The sequence below is a fragment of the Megalobrama amblycephala genome, linkage group LG4, assembly GCF_018812025.1.
Source record: "Megalobrama amblycephala isolate DHTTF-2021 linkage group LG4, ASM1881202v1, whole genome shotgun sequence".
Taxonomy (NCBI): Eukaryota; Metazoa; Chordata; class Actinopteri; order Cypriniformes; family Xenocyprididae; genus Megalobrama; species Megalobrama amblycephala.
The window spans coordinates 11850479-11870052 of NC_063047.1; the positions used below are offsets into that span (position 1 = coordinate 11850479).

The 19574-nt window shown below is 36.8% G+C and overlaps 1 protein-coding gene across 3 annotated transcripts in view; it reads right to left on the reverse strand.

Moving 5' to 3' along the window:
- Positions 1-19574, reverse strand: part of mfsd3 (major facilitator superfamily domain containing 3) — a 36242-nt gene that overhangs the window by 14254 nt on the left and 2414 nt on the right. For all 3 annotated transcript variants that reach the window (XM_048187543.1, XM_048187544.1, XM_048187542.1), the window contains 2 exons: positions 10144-10291; positions 2952-3052 (listed from right to left, as the gene is read on the reverse strand). In XM_048187543.1, coding sequence (XP_048043500.1) covers positions 2952-3052; positions 10144-10291 — 249 coding nt within the window. The remainder of the gene's footprint in view (positions 1-2951; positions 3053-10143; positions 10292-19574) is intronic.

Below are 19574 nucleotides of genomic sequence, written 5' to 3' on the forward strand. Positions count from 1 at the left end.
TGAAATGTGAGGTTTATTTATATATATATATATATATATATATATATATATATATATATATATATATATATATATATATATATATATATATATATATATATATATATATATATATATATATATATATATATATACAGTACAGTCCAAAAGTTTGGAACCACTATGATTTTTAATGTTTTTAAAAGAAGTTTCATCTGCTCACCAAGGCTACATTTATTTAATTAAAAATACAGTAAAAAACAGTAATATTGTGAAATATTATTACAATTTAAAATAACTGTTTTCTATTTGAATATATTTCACAAAGTAATTTATTCCTGTGATGCAAAGCTGAATTTTCAACATCATTACTCCAGTCTTCAGTGTCACATGATCCTTCAGAAATCATTCTAATATGCTGATTTGATATATATATATATATATATATATATATATATATATATATATATATATATATATATATATATTTTTTTTTTTTTTTTTTTTTTTTTTTTTTTTTTTGCCAAAACTTTATTTAAACATCTAGTACATATTAGTAGATAGATAACGTTACGTTGTAAGTCACCCAACGAATATTTATCATTAGTTTAAAATCTGACCATCATTTTTAACATTTTTATGCAAATGAAAAGTGCATACTGCTGCTACTTTTATTTGTTGTTTGTTGGTTTTCGACATAAAACTTAGTGAAATGTTTTCATCAGCATATTTTAACAATACCATTAAAATATTGACAATCATGATAATTTTGGTTAATATGTCATGATATGAAACTTACATACCATTTCATCTCTACTCAGACTCAACATTGTCATTACCTTTGTTAGCAGAAACAGTACCGCACATGCTTGTTATAACACTGAGCTCTCCCAGACTATCATTTATGCAGACAGAACCATGTCAAACTACTAGCAGTTTAACTTAAGAGACCCTCAAAATTTGACTCTATATGTTGCCCTGACGCTTAGAAATTGGTGTCTTTTTTGGCCTTTTTGAAGTTGATTAGTTAAATCACCTGAATAACGTCCACCCAGAGCATGAGACAGACAGTCTACCGTTAAAGCCTCTAAAAATCACGAATCTCAAATCAATCATTACCAGAAGCCCATTTGCCAAAAAAAAAAAAAAAAAAAAATCATGAAGCTTTCACATCCAGCTCCATCTGAATTATTCACTGGAAATGTTTAGTTCTGCCTAACAAGACTTCTCCATTACTTATCCAGGAACCACAGGAAGGAAAATCAGCTCTTCTGAGGCATCCAGTCTCATACAATATTGAAAAATATTTTCTGCAGAACTTTATAATTCTTTTTTCTTTTTTTTCCTTTTTGGAGGGGGGTTAGATGGGGTGCAGAGTTACTTTGTTCCGTTTCGTTTGGGAGAGTGGAAAAAAGAGAGACAGAGAGAAAGAATAAGAAAGACAGAGAGATGAGGGAGTTGTCAAACAGAAGCTCGCTGACAAAAACATCTTGACTAAAAAGCATCGACATCCTGGGGAAGAAGTAATACAGTGGCAAAAAATACAGAGTAAAACAGCTAAAACGAAAGAGTTTCCCCATTTCCTTTTTTTCATTGTCATTAAATAAACATTCAAAGCACCTGTGAGAGAAAGAGACAGCGCAAGAAAAAAAGAGGAACAGGCAGAGGGTATGAATATGGGTTTATTCATTTATCAAAGTGAGCCGTGAGAATACTCAAGGTAAAATAGCGTTAGCTTCCGCAGACAGAAACAGAAACGCAAATCCACTTAAGCAAGTTGAACCGGGAGAGAGTATGTTTGACATAACTTCTGTATGATCACTTCTATACAGTTCATGCATAAAATTTTGCTTGCATTATGCTGAATCCAAGCACTAGGACTATGAAGATGGTTATCGACATCAGATCTACAGGAGTCTTACAGAAGAATTATGGAATAAAAGTTCAATATAATTTCTCAGAAAAGAGAGCACACTGATCTAAGGTTGGATCAATACTGAAAGTTTGGCTTCGGTAAGATATCAGCCTCTGGTACTTCGGTTTTTAATATTAAAACAGATATCTAAGGCAACAAATAAACAGAACTGAGCAAGTGATGAAATGAAACCAAGTCTGTGAACAGACTTAATAACTGTCAATTCGGGATTAAGCTGAAAATGTGTATTTTTCTTTTGTAATTCTCCAGACGTCACTTAAGCACCAAACAAGTTTTTGCCGTTATCATGTGATGGTTATATTAATGTTTGCAAAATAACATTTTGAATACATGTTGAACTTTGATGAGATTTAAAATCTGCCATATAAAGAGTGCAAATGTCTTCATTATCCTAAAATAAATACTAAATGAAACTATTTTAAAACAACACATTATTTTTAATCGCACACGTCAACTTTTGATTTTAACTTTTCTATTCTGATCTCACCATACAGCAAGATGAACTCTATGCTGGTCTGTATGACATTCATGTTAATACTCTCCCTTTTTTTAATCAGATGATGTTTAATGCAGAGTTGAGAGCTTTATTCAGACACACTCTGCCTGAACACCTGTTTACTCTGTGCAAGGTGCTGAAATGGACACTTTAGCCTGTCAGTGGAAAACGCGGGAAACCGGAGATGGCCCTATGGATTCTTAAATGCAGGGGAACAGTAGAAAGCTCAGTGGAGAACCGGTCAATTTCACTTCTATATATACATACATACATACATACAGGTAAGCTATTTGACTCTTAAGAACAAACTGTATTCACAAAATGTACATGGCAGTAATAAACATGTTTTGAATGCATTGAAAAACAGTGTACTGAGTTTTTTTTTCTGTTCTTTAACTTATAAAGCAGTGTACTATTGAAAATAAAATAAAATAAAATAAAATAAAATAAAATAAAATAAAATAAAATAAAATAAAATAAAATAAAAAAATTTGGTCCTATAGAATGTTCATGTATTGAGTGTGTATGTGAATTTCTCACCTTTCATCAAGGGCGAGGGCTCCAGCACTACGAGAAGTGAGCTCTGGAAGACCATGCTGATAGTCCGTATCATAAACACACGTCTCATCAGCAGGCCAATACTAAAGACATAAAAGAGAAAAAGTTCAGTTCATATCATCTCATACTCCACAAATATGTATAATATAATATACTGTACATTACAGTTAAAAATATTTAAAAAATGTAATTTAATTTGTCAAGGGCACAATCAATTGATTTTGACAAGTGACAGTAAAGACATTTATTATGTTACAAAAAAATGTAATTTTCAAATAAATGCTGCTCTTTCAAACTTTCTATTTATTATCACAGGTACAGGTTCCATAAAAATACGGAGCAGAAAAATGTTTGGAACAGTGTTTCTTGAGCACTAAAACAACATATTAGAATGATTTCTGAAGGATCATGTGACACTGAAGAACAGCTATTTTCAATTATAATAATATTTCACAATATTATTACTGTTTTTGGTAACACTTTATTTCAGGGTCCAATTCTCACTATTAACTAGTTAGCATGCATATTACTAGGATATTGATTGTTTATTACTTATAAAGCACATATTAATGCCTTATTCTGCATGACCATATTCTACATCCCTTAGTCCTACCCAGTATCTAAACTTAACAACTACCTTACTAACTATTAATAAGCAGTAATTAGGAGTCTATTGAGGCAAAAGACGTAGTTAATAGTTAGTTAATAGTAAGAACTGGACCCTAATCTAAAGTGTGACCCTGTTTTTATCAAATAAATGCAGTCTTGTTAAGCAAAAGAAAAAAACCTCTAAACTTATGAACGGTAATGCAATATAACACAACATTAAAAAGGCAAAAAATAAACAAAATACATACCACAACAAACTAAAGGCTAATATTTTACAGATCAGTCATTGTAGGTAGGAATGCACCAATACCGATACCAGTATCGGTATCGGTATCGGGCCCTGTCTGGGGTGAATTAAGGTCTACACAGACCCCTAGGCTCAGGGAACTCTAGAAAGTTTGTAGTTTGGTCAGTTTATTTATGTGAATGTAAACACATGGGAAATAAAACGTATGTGTAACAATATTGGATCAGTGCATTCGGTCTTAAAGGGACAGCAGCCTAATAAACCTGCTGCTGTGTTTGTAGTGTTAATAGGACAATATGTGCTCTAAATATGTGCTGTACTGTTAAAAGAAAAATAAAATATGATAGAAGAGCAATAGTGCAATGTGAAACAGTGAAAGTAACAGAAGCTCGTACAATACATTATTTTTTGCTAATATTCTTTTGGTTTCTCTACCTAATATATTTTAAAACTACAAAAGTATCAGTATCGGCCTTGTTCTGGAAAAAGTGATATCAGTGCATCTCTAATTGTACGACATTAGAGTCAACCACACATGACTGCCACAATGAGACAGAGAAGCACTCCTGTACACATGCTTACATGCATTGTGTTTGCTTGCACACTCAAATTGATTCTCTATTAGCAGTTAAGAAACCCCCTGGGTGAACTTCCTTAACGACATAATCAATAATGCGACAAGATCCATAGACATGGGCTGATTAACCCCCCGCTAATTAGTGACCATCACACACCTCAATTTCTACCAGCTCCAATCAGAACACCCGTCGGGCCCTGTCAATCACGCACAGGGTCTGGAGTCATGGCTTCTACGGTGTTAATATTTCCAATTATCAGTACAGTTAGCATCATTTTACATCATGTTCTCTAAAATGAATACATGCATTAATGCTTAAAGAGGTCAGGCAGAATGATTAAGAACCAGGCTTGAGTTAAGCTCTGATGACAGCATCTATTGCATGAAAATTAGTTTGACTAGTCCCTAAGGTTGTAAAAGGAAGTATAAAATTGCATCATCAATTAAATGTCCTTTCCATGTGAATAAACTCTGAGGCCTCTGACAGAGAAAGCAAGTTGAGAAAGAGAGAAGGAGATGTGGGTAAAGGTCAACTGAACTTTAAGAGAAGAGTAAGGAATCGTCTGTCATGTTAAACCAGCCTTTTAGATCTAGATGAACCCAGTCAACAACAGCAGCCGGTCAGACAGAAAGCCAATCTGCCATCATTCTCATGCAAACACCCTCCCTGCATTCACTCAATAACACTCTTTCATATTTCACTCAGATGAGAGGAGAGAGAAAGAGAGCTGTAAGAAAGACAGAGAAAGTCTTAAAGAGGAAAACAAGCTAGAGAGAGAGAGCGAAGGGTGTGAGAGATCGAAAGCAAGTCTAAAACAGGCATATCACACGAGCAGTTAGGCCCGATAAGATTCGTACTCTCAGATTGCTGATGGCGATCAGTGTATGGGGGTCAGTTTTTGGCCACTCAAGCGTTTCAGATGGGGCCGGGATAAGTGTCCAAATTAGCTTTTAGTGGCCCTGAACAGACAACGAAAGAAACCCAATCTGTGGGAAGCAAGGCCTGAATGCACGACTGTGTCGAATGAACAAGCCCCCTGCGTGTGAAACTTTACATTCCTCCCCATTCACTAACACTGCCTTTAGCATAGAGACAGAGAGAGAGACCAAAAGAGAGAAAGGGAGGGAGAAAGGCAAAACTGAAAAAAAGATGAAGGGAACAAGAGAAATGGAGAGGTTAGAGAGAAAGAGAGAGAAGGAAAGGTAAGAAAATTTGAGAGAGAATAGATATTTAACTCATACATTTTTTTTAGCATATTTTGGGACCGCACATCTGTTCCACTCACCTGAGGCTAGGCATATAAACATTGCACAAAATGGGCATTGAAATATGTGTACGCAATTTTCCATGCACATATCGGGATTTATAAAAAAATAAACTTACAGTAAATATACGTGCAGCGCCTGTACAGAGGATGCGTATGCACTTGAAGTAAATAAAATTATTTTAAACTATTGTTTTTCCATTTAATATACAAATTTATATGAAATATGCCACTCTCATTAATCGAGTTAAGCACTCAAATTACATTAAATCATTATCCAGAAGTTTAAAAATAATTTATCAATTTAAATATGAATATTTGTAATGGATGTGCTGCTTTTTATCAATTTTTCTGTGGAATGCTACATTTTAATGTTTTAACAACAGTGAGAAAATTGCTTGATGTATAATTCTGTGATGATAAATCTCTTTAAATTGTATTCTAAATAGCAGAACATAAAATATTTTCACACAAATAACGATCATTGATGTACACTTGACTCTGACGGCATAATGACAGACACTCACGGACTCTTTGGGTGGTCAAACGGTCCATAGGTCTGATGACACAATACTGCGGTCACATCGCTAACAGGTGTGCCGTTTATCCTGTGCAGACAGACAGTAGCCTAATGATAACACCTTACGCAGTCTTCCAAGCATCATGAAAATGCCTATTTGAAGGAAATGGTAAGATTTACATTATTTATTTTTAAAATGTTCTGTGAAGCACTGATGTCAGAAAACTGTTACACTGAAAAATGAGTATCTGTTAAGTTTCCAATAAAATTAGCTAAAAACATTTTAAAATGTGTTTATTTTATGCATAAAACTGCACAAATTCGTTTTGTTTAAAACAATTAAAAACTGTCTATTTTGCCAAGAGGAATTAATGAGAATAATTCTTTGAAAAATTTCTCTAAAAAGTATTTTATACCTACAATTTTGGTGCTCTTTTAGTGAATATTTTATTTGAATATTTTTATTTCAAACAAGACAAGGATACTGAATGATATTTAGCAATGTAATGTGATGGCAGAAACAGCATTTACATTATGAATGTTTGGATATTTGCTGGGAAGGAAATTTAGAGACTGGACCTATACTGAAGTGTTAATTAAATACTAGGCTAGTGACTATTTACAATAAATATACACTACCGTTCAAACGTTTGAGGTCAGTAAGATTTTTATTTTTATTTTTTGAAAGAAATGCTTTAATTCAGGAAGGATGCATTAAAGGTAGGGTAGGCAATTTTGGAAAGGCTAGCAATAGCAAGCTAGCTTTGAAAGCACAAGATCCCACCCTCCCTTCAGAGCACTCCCCAAAGCCACACCTCCTTCAAAACACATGAACACACACAGCCAGAGCACAGTCTGCAAAGAGTCAAGAGAGAAGGTGTTAAATTACCTCATGTCTCAAAGCACATAACTTTACAATAATAATGAATGTACACAATTTAGAGAGCTCTGACTTGTACCACCTGACTGCTGCAGATTCATTTTGCCATTGACTCACAGCATCATGTAACTCCCTGATGATGTGTGTGATGTCTGGGAGAGCAGGGTACACGGAGATATTCAAATACAGGCATTTAAGACATCCCATCATTGCATTCAGACCAAAGGCAATGATTGGACGAACATTTTTTGGTCCCAAGCAAATGGGACTCCATACCTTTATAATGAAATTATAATGAAATAGTGATCGCGAGATGAATCCAATCTGTGGCACTTAATTGGGTAAAATGTCCATGAGTGTACATTGCAAAACAAAAAACAGTACTTTTTGTCCACACAAGCGTTAAGGAATTTCCTAAACATAAATTAGGGAGGAGCGAGCCCATCTAATCTTGCAATCAACAGCCAGAGTATATAAGCAGCTGCTTTACTCTCTACAGTCTCAGCTGTTCCAGCATCCCTCCACCTCCCCAAACTCCACCTTCATCTCAGGTACCTTGCCCTATGTAATCGTATCCTATATTTATTCACTGTGGGGGTATATCAGAGCTCGAGTTGAAGATGCTTCATCGAGCCCCTCCTCAGTGGACAGCAAGCCAAATTAGCTAACCTAATACCCTAAAGATTATATGGGCAAACAAACTCGTTAAAATCCATGAAATATTGATATATTATCCATTGTTTGCATCACATTTCTTCTGAATGATCTGCTCTCCATCATCGTTCTTCAAGAAATTATGCAACCTGAGCAGCGTTTATGTTGTAAAATGAGCCCACGTCCAGAGTATAATTTTTCAAAATGCAGCAGTTTTAGTTTTATAATATCCAAGCAGTGCTGTCGTTGTTTTATATCCTCCTGCCATTGTCATTGTAGTAAATCTCACAAACAAAACTTTTAGCCAATGCCACGATCCAACAACGTGTTCGGTTTATCTTCCGCATACGTGGATATCTACACATATGTACATCTGTCTCGAGTCTCGACCATTAATGCAGAAAGCCATATTATTTTATAATTGTATAAAATAATCCAGAAAAAAGCACAAATACGGCAGAGATGCCAAATTCAGCAGCTGGAATAAAGTGACGACTCACAGACAGCAGCGGCAATCTACCTGTCACTCAATTGACCACGCCCTTAATTATGCAGAACTAGGCTTAATATAATTTAAACGGATGAGTTATAAAAAAAATTCACCCCCCTTAGAGTTGTCATGAAGGGCAAAATTAGCAGTATAGACCAAAACCACAATTTTTTCCAGGCTGTAAACATGTTTTTTCTGCTGTAAAGGTGGGTCAATGAGATTCTGCTCTCTTTTGCAGCCTGCCCCTAGCGGCCAGTCGATGAATTGCAGTTTAAGTCACTTCAGTATTGGATTCAAGAGAAACTGGGGGAGGTTGCCGCTTGTCCAAGACTTCCACAGAAGTTATATGTACATTTTTTAGTATTTAAACCACTTCTATTATCGATTGCTATCAGGATGTGAAGAGTTTCAACCAGTATAACAAAACATGTTTATGAAAAACATTGGCTACCATACCTTGAGATTGCTCAAACACGACAGTGAAAAATGCTTATTATGATAAAAAATTCTATTTCAAATAAATGCTGTTCTTTGAACTTTGTATTTATAGAAAATCCTGAAAAATGTATCAGTTTCCACAAAGATTTTAAGCAGCACAACTACTGTTAACATTGATAATAATAATAATAATAATAATAATAATAATAATAAGAAGAAGAAGAAGAAGAAGAAGAAGAAGAAGAAATGTTTCCTGAGCAACAAATCAGCATATTAGAATGATTTCTGAAGTATCATGTGACACTGAAGACTGGAGTAATGAATGCTGAAAATTCAGCTTTGCCATCACAGGAATAAATTACATTTTATAATATATTAAACTATAAAACAGTTTTGATGAGATAAATGCAGCCACGGTAAGAGACTTCTTTCAACAACATCTTACTGAATTTAAACATTATGGTCTGGATTTTGGTGACCTCTGATCTAGCCAATGTTTCCATCACCTCAGTGACTAATACTTGTTTAGATGGTTAGGGAATTGCAGCTCACAGAGACAGTAGACTAAGGGTGATGTTACTCTCAGGCTATTAATAGACCAACATTACATCATTTTAACTAAAGTACACACCAACAGTCAAGTGCAGAAGATAATGTAATGCATTCCAGGGGTGTGTAAAACTTTATTAAAATGTTTCATGATGCCATAATGTAAAGCAAATCAGCCTGGAGAAAATGGCACATGTCCAGTATGAAGAGTATCATTTTACTTTAAACTCTAAAACATGACTGGATGTCTGCCCTCGAGTCTGGAAGGAACAAAATAAACACTGAACCACAGAACCTGTGTTTCTCCAAAATCCTCTTCCTCATGCCTTTCTCTAAGCACACTAACAGGTGTGTGGGCTTATGAGTCAATACCGCTTGAGGAAGATAAGCGACTTCGGCTGCTCTTGGAACAGTTTAAGCAACCAAACTCCTATCTTAACTTTTACAAGACATAACTGGCAAAAACCGGTCTCAGTTCAGTAGACGAGGGCAACGTATCAGCAACAAGTATATCTCTATTCACGCAGTCCAACCTTATGCATCCTGGAGGCCTTTCAGCTCACACCTGAGCCTTCTTTACTCTCAGCTCCCACAAAAGGCTGTGTTTACTTCCATTACTATCACTCTTTCTATCTCTCACACACACTCTCTATCTCTTTCTCTCTCCTTCTTTCACACCTGGGGCTGAGATGGGTGGAGAGATATAGTGAGAAAACACTGAGAAAAAGAAAAAGGCCGTGTTTCTTTCACAGAGAGATGGTGGGCTACAAAAACCGATAAAGCAAGAGGGGGCTTAGAAAAACATGTAAGGTGAAATCAAAAAGAACAAAGTCTTCCAACACCATTCCTGCAACATTAATAGCAAAGCGTGACTTGGCTGAAAGGGTGTTGCAGCTAGAATTGAGTCAGTTTCACCATCGTTTTATTACAAAACACACTCCCTACCTGTACTGAGAGAGCAAGAAGCCCCCGATTGATGAGCCGCAGATGGAAAACGCCATGGCAACCACACCGTTCCACAGCCCCAGTTCTCTGGCCGTCATGTGGTGGTCCAGCAGGAAGAGAGGAAACATGGTGATAGCACCCTGTTCGCCTGTACAGAAAACATAGGATTACATCAGCACACACACACACACACACACACACACACACAGACATAGTTCCAAGGATTGTAAATGCTCTTTTCTTGGAAAACTCTGGACTTTAGATAGAGAGAACGAAAAGACCAAGAAAATTGACAGAATTATTGAAAATGTGCTGGATTCTTAACATTGCATCAGACTTTTCTCAAACCTGGTGTTAAACTCATGATATTAACTGCATATCACAGCACAAACTTAGTCAAAATAAAACACTTATCTGAGAATGGAAAAAAGTGATAACCTGAGCAGAGGCCATGTTTTTTTTTTTTCCTTTACTTCTCAAAGGATCAGTGCCTGGATTGCCTTCCAGTCAGACTTTGTCACTTAAACTCAGACAAATGTGACAAAAACAAAAACTGCCAGTGAAAGCGTTGCCGTTACATTGCGCCGAGTCCTGCCTCGCTGCATGATAGTGGGTGCGCAGAGGCCTTGGTAACCCGCCGCCGTGTATTATTTAACGCCATTGTCATTATTTATGGAGTCTGCCTTCAGTTTGACAGCGAGACAGCCCGCTGACTGACAGCTCTGAGACCGCCGTCAAACAGAAACTGCGCTTCCGGGGACCCCGGGATGAAACCGGTGAGAAACAAAAACAGAAAATCAAATCAAAAATCAGACGCTTCTGCCTGAGTTCTGCTACGGTCGCTGACAGCACCACGTGAGTGCTTTGACATCGCTTTCTTTGTGGGGGATTGAGTCTGACAGTAGAACTAAATTTGTAAAGGATGTTGTAAAGTTTGTAATGTGGTGGCAACAATGAACAATGGGACTCATTTTTCACATTCAGCACATCTTTTTTTCATATAAAGGCAGCTATGCCACCCAGGGCCAATGCGTTCAAGGAATAAGGATGCAATTTTACATAAGGATGAACACATTCAAGCCAGTCACATTCACTTTGCACACAGGGCATTGCGTGTTACTTTGCTTATATTGTGTGTTGACTAATGTCAAAATAGTCATTTATCACCTACCCCTTGAAAATCTAGCACAGATCCTGCATTTGCATAACCATAATTTACTTGTTTTAGAGCATAGTAACCACAGATAGAACTACGGAGGCCATTACCATAGTAAAAACCACAGTAAAAATATCTTTGCAAGTCGGACTTGTAACCCGATGGTTGCGGTTTCGAGTCTCAGTACCGGCAGGAAATATAGGTGGGGAAAGTAAAGGAACAAGCGCTCTCTTCCACTCTCATTACCCACAACTGAGGTGCCCTTGAGCAAGGCACCAACCCCCCCACTCGCTCCCACAGAAAAAAAAAAGGCTGCCCACTGCTCCGGTTGTGTGTTCTCTACTCACTGCTGTGTTTGTGCTCTTGAATGGGTGAAATGATGAGCACAAATTCCGAGTATGGGACACCATACTTGGCTACACATCACGTCACTTTCACTTTAGAAAAATATTACATAATTTTATTTTTTATACATTTTTTATATGAAGGTCTTATTTCTTTCTTAATCCTTAAGATTATGGAAAGATACTAAGAATCTACATTTCCACTAAAATATAACAATTAATATAGATGAAAATTTGTCTAGGGAACACTGCAAAACAAACAGTGATCAGTGTCAACATGGTAATGTAAATGTATACATTATGCCAATTAATTGTATCTTTTAAATCTCTCTTAAAAACTCTCTGGCTTTTTTTGTCTAACCCAACTTTATGATATGTTAGTAGCTTGTTGTTTTTATGTGAGAAGTTAAATGTATATGTTGTGTAATATTGGTGTGTTTTGTGTGTTTGCTCTTTGTATATGTTTACAAATTATACAGCACATTGGTCAACTAAAAGTTGTTTTTAAAAGTGCTTTATAAATAAATTGCAAAAAAAGATGATGATTGAACAGTTCAGATGCTGTAAACCATCTCATATGTGAAGTCTGGACATGCGCTTCAGCGTTCTTTTTTTTTTCTCCTACGCTGCTTCAAACTAATTATTTCTTAAGCAGGGATTGAAAACAAACAACAAGGCTGCTTATTTATGTCTATAAATAATCTCAGAGCAACAATTGTCCATTTCACATGGGATTTCATTAGACATCCACAAAAACACAGCGAAGGAAAGCAGAAGAGGGGGGGCACTGGGAGGAGAAAGGGGGGAGTTAGAGAGAGAGTAGGGAGAGATGCTTAGTTCACCTCGGTTAACAACGATAGATAATGGGGAACAGATGAAGACAAAAACGGACAACAGATTCAGGATGAGACTGAACAATTATGATAGCAAATAGGTAAAGAACTGTACTACACTTGCATGGTACTGGTACATCTGACTGAAACTTGATGAAAGATCTAAAGCTCCTTTTTATAAGTTTTCTGCCCCTGCATTTCATAAAAAATAAACTCTGTTAAAGGATTACAATTAAAGCGATAGTTCAAGCTAAAAAGAAAAAGGTCATCTTTTACTCACCCTCATAATCGTCCAAACTTAAAGGTGCAATGTGTAAATTTTAGCGGCATTTAGTGATGAGGCAACTAACAGTGCACACCCCTCCCTTTCGGAGAAGCTATGGTGGACGTCTGGCCGACACGACAAAGATGTCTTCGCCTGAGACAGCAGCGAGTGCATTAAAGGGTTAGTTCATCCAAAAATGAAAATTCTGTCATTTATTACTTACCCTCATGCCGTTCCACACCCATAAAACCTTCGTTAATCTTCAGAACACAAATTAAGATATTTTAGTCGAAATCCGATGGCTCTGTGAGGCCTTCATAGGGAGCAATGACACTTCCTGTTTCTTCTTACTACTACTACTACTACTACTACTTTGAGCGTATTCAACGTAGTTACGATGCAAGCTGCCTCTAAAAACACCAACGAACATAGTGATGAAACGCAATCTGTAGAGCAGTTTGTCCATTTAGGGTTACTGTAGAAACATGCCGACGCATAATGGTGACTTGACATGGAGGGAGGACCCGCAGTGTATGAGACAGAAATGGCACATTCTAAGTATTAAATACACAACGGTTCATTATGTAAGTTCATTATGCACCACTGAAAACATAGTTATGTATATTATATTGCATTTCTCTCAATATATCCTCCCAAATTTTACACACTGCACTTTTAATTTCTTCAATGGAACCAAAACGAGATATTTTTAAGGATATATTGGTTAATTACATGCAATTAAAATGAATAAGGACTGGAGCTTTCAAGTCCCAGACAGGACACAAAAGCACCATAAAGTATCAATATTTTGCATGATTTATAGCTTTGTCTAATGAAAAGACTGAAATGTACATGATTATTAACAGTGATCTTCCCATCCAGTGTCTTGTTAACTGATACAATCAGATCGAGCCAGCGAGTTGAATTTGACAAACAAATAAGTCTGATTCATGAACAAATCACTGAGACAGGTTTTGTGAATTGGATCACCTGATTCATTGGAAATTTCACTCAAAACCCAAAATATATCAGATATCTCTATTTTCATGACATACCAAACTGCAATACAGATGTCAAGAATCTCAGTGAATAATGATTTACATTTTAGTTTGTTCCTCACACAAGGCTATCATGTCTTCAGAAGACTTGAAGTATAGTGGATAAATCATATGGACCACTTTTAAGGGTTTTTTTTATCACGTTAAACTTGATAGCTCCAGTCCTCTGTTATTTTTATTGCACTGAAAAGAAAGGCCAGGATATTCTTCAAGTATTCACCTTTTGTATTCCACAGAAGATAGAAAGCCATATGGGTTTGGAGCAACATGAGCATGCATTTCAATTAAATGCCATCATAGTCAACTAGATGCTGACTAAAACCAGCTCTATGATTTAAAGTCCCCAGAGTCTTCAGCATGAGAACAGCCTGAGGAACCTGGGTCCCTCCCAGTTCATGTAGGTCACTGTGCCGTGTGTATCTGCATCTGTGTGTACCTGAGCAGGTCACACAACTCCATTGTAAATGTTCCTCAACCAACAACAAGCTCCATACCAAGTCTCTACGGACCTCTGAGGTTAGAATACGCAAAGGTCTAGGTTATTCCCTTTACATTCTGGGACACAATGACATAATAGTTCGGCTGAAACAAAAGCATAGAGAACTATCACTTGCACCGTTACCTATGTGAATGTGAGCGAAGATACGTTGGTATGGATAGGGAATGGAGACACATCCTATTCAAAATGTTATGTAAGCTCACATATCTAAACAGAATGCTTTTTAATGTTCACACCCGAGTTACACAATGGTCCAGACAATGGAAAAACAATGTAGGTCAACTTAAAGACATCACATATTTTACTCATGTTCTTCCTTGAAATTTTGTCTTTTCTCCATCAGCCTCCACTCGCACGCTTTCTCATAATAAGAAATGCCCCCTGCACCCCACCATCTCTCTCGCTCTCTCACTCTCTCTCATAGTTGACCATGTGGTGGGTGTTCATTAATTCATCCCCCCTGCAGTCCTCTGCGTTCCCTCTAGAAAATATTTGCCTCCTGTCACCCCCTCATCCCCCCTGCGAGCCCCTCCTTTCCCTAGCCCCTGCTGTGCGGGACAGAGGGAGGGCAGCATCAGGCGATATACATGCATGTAAGTGTGTATGAGTGTTTGTTATGTGTATATAGTTAGAGAAAGAGAGTGAAAGACAGACAGACACAGCAAAAGTGGCTTTCTACTCCCATACAGAGTCCAAATTTAACCCCCCACAAGTACACTCCCACCTCCAGCTGGACACTTCCCAGGAAAGCACGTCTGGCCTGATCCCAGCCCTCTCCATCCCATCACTGTCCCTCCATCACCCTTTATCAACGCTTGGGCTGAACACATTTTGGTAACAACCTGTGATGCAATAGAGGCGCTAGATGACAAGCAACGACGTAAAGCGTGATTGATTTGTCAGCTTAGTAAGACACATTATTCTACAATCCAATAAACATCTTATTAAATCCTGAAGTATATAACAGAACTTTAGTTTGTGAATTCCTATGTACTGTAATATATATGATCATATAAAGCTTTTGAGAAATAAGCAATAATTAATTGCAAATGACCATTTAATGCGTGGTGGATTCTAAGACATTCTCTCTTCACTCACCATCAATATGCGTTAATAGTTTTAATGTGATTTTTAACGTCTTTTAGTGATATTTTAGGGATAAACAAATCAAAAAAATTGTCTTGTTTTCTAAAAAAAATCCATACTAACATTTACACAATCTTAAAAATAAATAATTGAGATGCAAAACTCCATAATATAAGACTTGTTTTCAGAGAATTAAGTTTAACTTTTCTTATCCCACTGGCAGATTTGTTTGTTGTTGTTGTTTGCTTGAAACACAAACTGCACAAAATTGGACAATTTGTGCAAAAAAAAACCTAATTAATAAGATTGTCTATTTAAAAAGAAAAAAAAATGTCAATGGAAAACAAAAAATAAACTTAATTCATGTTATATTCTCTAAAACAAATCTTATCTTATGCAAATTTGTTTCAAGTAAATGTATCTTATTTTATAGATCTATTTACTGAAAAATAAGACAATCAAATGATGTTTTGCAGTGTACTTGGCTAGCACACTTGTAAACAAAAGATGTTACTGAATTAGTAAAGTAGTTTGTGTCATCTGAAGTGTTGTTTAATAATGATTATGATGATGATCAGGGGGAGAAACCTTATAAAACGGATTAACAGGGGGGTTGCCGCTTGTCCTGTCTGATTTTGTCTGCTGGAGCTCATCCGATTACAGTGCCACCTCTCTCTCTTTGCCAGAGAACCATATACTGTACATACACAAGCCACACAAAGCTTGGTTTTCTGATTAAATTGCTCAAATTTTACAAAAAATATTGCACTCAAATGAAGCGACAAACAAAACACATTCAAATAAACATATTAATTCAGTTTTCAATGGAAATACCACAGACACAAAGAGACTCTAATCTGGCCATAATCCCCTTCTGGCGCCAAACACCACATTCAGCTCATTGAAAGTGATTCATTAGCTGCAATTTATACCTATATTCTTGATTTATATCATGATACAGGAGTTAGGCTTGTGGTGAAATGCTAGCTTAAAGTTAAATGAAAGATTTCAATATCAGTTTCCGTACAGACATTCTGAACAACTGGATGGCTCAACTGTGTATGGTTTCCTGCTGTTTAGCGGCTTCAAAGCCATAGAGAATAATGTGACAGTAAGAATGGAAAAGGGCAAGGCTGCCATCTTGTGGCAAAACAACATTACCATGACTGTCCATGAACTAAAAAAAATATATATTTTTGTATATATTCTGCTCAGTTTTAAGTTTGTGGTCAGTCATGGTAAAGTGTCCTTGTTGTTGTTTTTGATTTATAAACTATAACTTTCACTCTGTCCCACCATTCTGACACAAACTAGTCACTTTCCTGCTAAATAACTTAAGAAATCTCTTACACATATATACATATATACATACATATATATACATATATATATATATATATATATATATATATATATATATATATACACACACACAGTATCTCACAGAAGTGAGTACACCCCTCACATTTTTGTAAATATTTTATAAAATAACTCAACACACAGCCATTAATGTCTAAACCGCTGGCCACAAAAGTGAGTACACCCCTAAGTGAAAATGTCCAAATTGGGCCCAAAGTGTCAATATTTTGTGTGGCCACCATTATTTTCTAGCTATGCCTTAACCCTCTTGGGCATGGAGTTCACTAGAGCTTCACAGGTTGCCACTGAAGTCCTCTTCCACTCCTCCATGACGACATCACAGAGCTGGTGGATGTTAGAGACCTTGCACTCCTCCACCTTCTGTTTGAGGATGCCCCACAGATGCTAAATAGGGTTTAGGTCTGGAGACATGCTTGGCCAGTTGGCATGTCCATGAATACATGTTGGTATTCATGGTTCCCTCAATGAACTGTAGCTCCCCAGTGCCAGCAGCACTCATGCAGCCCCAGACCATGACACTCCCACCACCATGCTTGACTGTAGGCAAGACACACTTGTCTTTGTACTCCTCACCTGGTTGCCGCCACACGCGCTTGACACTATCTGAACCAAATAAGTTTATCTTGGTCTCATCAGACCACAGGACATGGTTCCAGTAATCCATGTCCTTAGTCTGCTTGTCTTCAGCAAACTTTGCGGGCTTTCTTGTGCATCATCTTTAGAAGAGGCTTTCTTCTGCCATGCAGATTCATTTGATGCAGTGTGCGACGTATGGTCTGAGCACTGACAGGCTGACCCCCCACCCCTTCAACCTCTGCAGCAATGCTGGCAGCACTCATACGTCTATTTCCCAAACACAACCTCTAGATATGACGCTGAGCACGTGCACTCAACTTCTTTGGTCGACCATGGCGAGGCCTGTTCTGAGTGGAACCTGTCCTGTTAAACCGCTGTTTGGTCTTGGCCACCGTGCTGCAGCTCAGTTTCAGGGTCTTGGCAATCTTCTTATAGCCTACGCCATCTTTATGTAGAGCAACAATTCTTTTTTTCAGATCCTCAGAGAGTTCTTTGCCATGAGGTGCCATGTTGAACTTCCAGTGACCAGTATGAGAGAGTGAGAGCGATAACACCAAATTTAACATACCTGCTCCCCAATCACACCCGAGAACTTGTAACACTAACGAGTCACATGACACCGGGGAGAGAAAATGGCTAATTGGGCCCAATTTGGACATTTTCACTTAGGGGTGTACTCACTTTTGTGGCCAGCGGTTTAGACATTAATGGCTGTGTGTCGAGTAATTTTGTGGGGACAGTAAATTTACACTGTTGTACAAGCTGTACACTCACTACTTTACATTGTAGAAAAAAGTCTCATTTCTTCAGTGTTGTCACATGAAAAGATATAATAAAATATTTACAAAAATGTGAGGGGTGTACTCACTTCTGTGAGATACTGTATATATGTATGTGTACAAGAATTGTACAAGAATGTGTGTGTACAAGAATTGTACACGCACACACAAATATATTATATTTGCGATTTCAATATATAAATATATAAAATATTTAAAATAATAATACATTGCAATAAAATTATTTGTAAATGTTAAATATGAAAGTGACTAGTAAATCTATAGAATGTGAGAATAGTGGGGTGGAAGGGAAAGTTATAAATGTTTGGAAAACCTGCAATTTTTTTCTGGTGATGTAGAAATGACCAGAGGTGTAAAGTACTTGAGTAATTTTACTTGATTACTGTACTTAAGTATTATTTTTTGGGATTTTTACTTAACTTGAGTACATTTAAAAATCAATACTTTTACTTTTACTTGATTACATTTTTTGAGAAATAAGAGTACTTTTTACTCCTTACAATTTTATTTAGTTTTATTTAGTTGCTATTTAAGTCCTTACGATGGTTAATTGACTTGTAGTGGTGTGTTTGAGGCGTGCACTAACCCCCTCTGGCACGTCTACGCTAAAAAACAGCACTTGCAAGTCGACCCGACACAATCTCGCCTCATGTTCATGTTCACGTTCACGCGAGAGTGACAAAATGCTTTACGGTAATTCAAAAACAATGTATATATTATGACTTTATAAGACAATTTCGAAAATTACCCACCTCCATCGAGTGTACTGTATTTGCAAATTATCCACCTCCTCTTTCTTGTACGGTATTTGCAAAACTACTGCGCTGGTGAGCGTTGTAGTCGTTGTAGTCCAGAGCTGCGCTTGGAGTATTTACAACAGTGTGATTCACTGAAGGAAACTGTAGGGGGAGCTTCGCAAATCTTACTGAGGTCCGCTTTAAAGGCGCTCTAAGTGATCCTGGGTGGAGTAACTTCCCTGTTGACGTTAGAAGTGTTCTCAAACAAAACAGAGGCTAGCTAGACCTTCCCTCCACCTCCTCCTCCCCTCCCCTGATTTTGCAGTGTTCTCTAATGTTCATTGAAGCAAAAGTGTCCAAAAATGGGTATAATGCGATAATGGACACAGCAATGCAACATGTATTATAAGATCATTATGTTTGTAACGTGATCCATTAAAACGTACAATATAGCCTATTTCAATTCAGACCTAGATATTATTACTATTACTCCACTAGCTCTGAAATATACTGATTGCTGTAAATATGATGATCTTAAATGTATTAATTATTAATTTACTATTAATAAATGTGTAAAGTTTCATAAATTGGAAATACTCAATAAAGTAGGCTAACTACATTACCTCAGATGGTTGAATGGTTGGATTCCACAACTGGTAAAATAAAACATATATAAGACAATACAACATTTACTGTA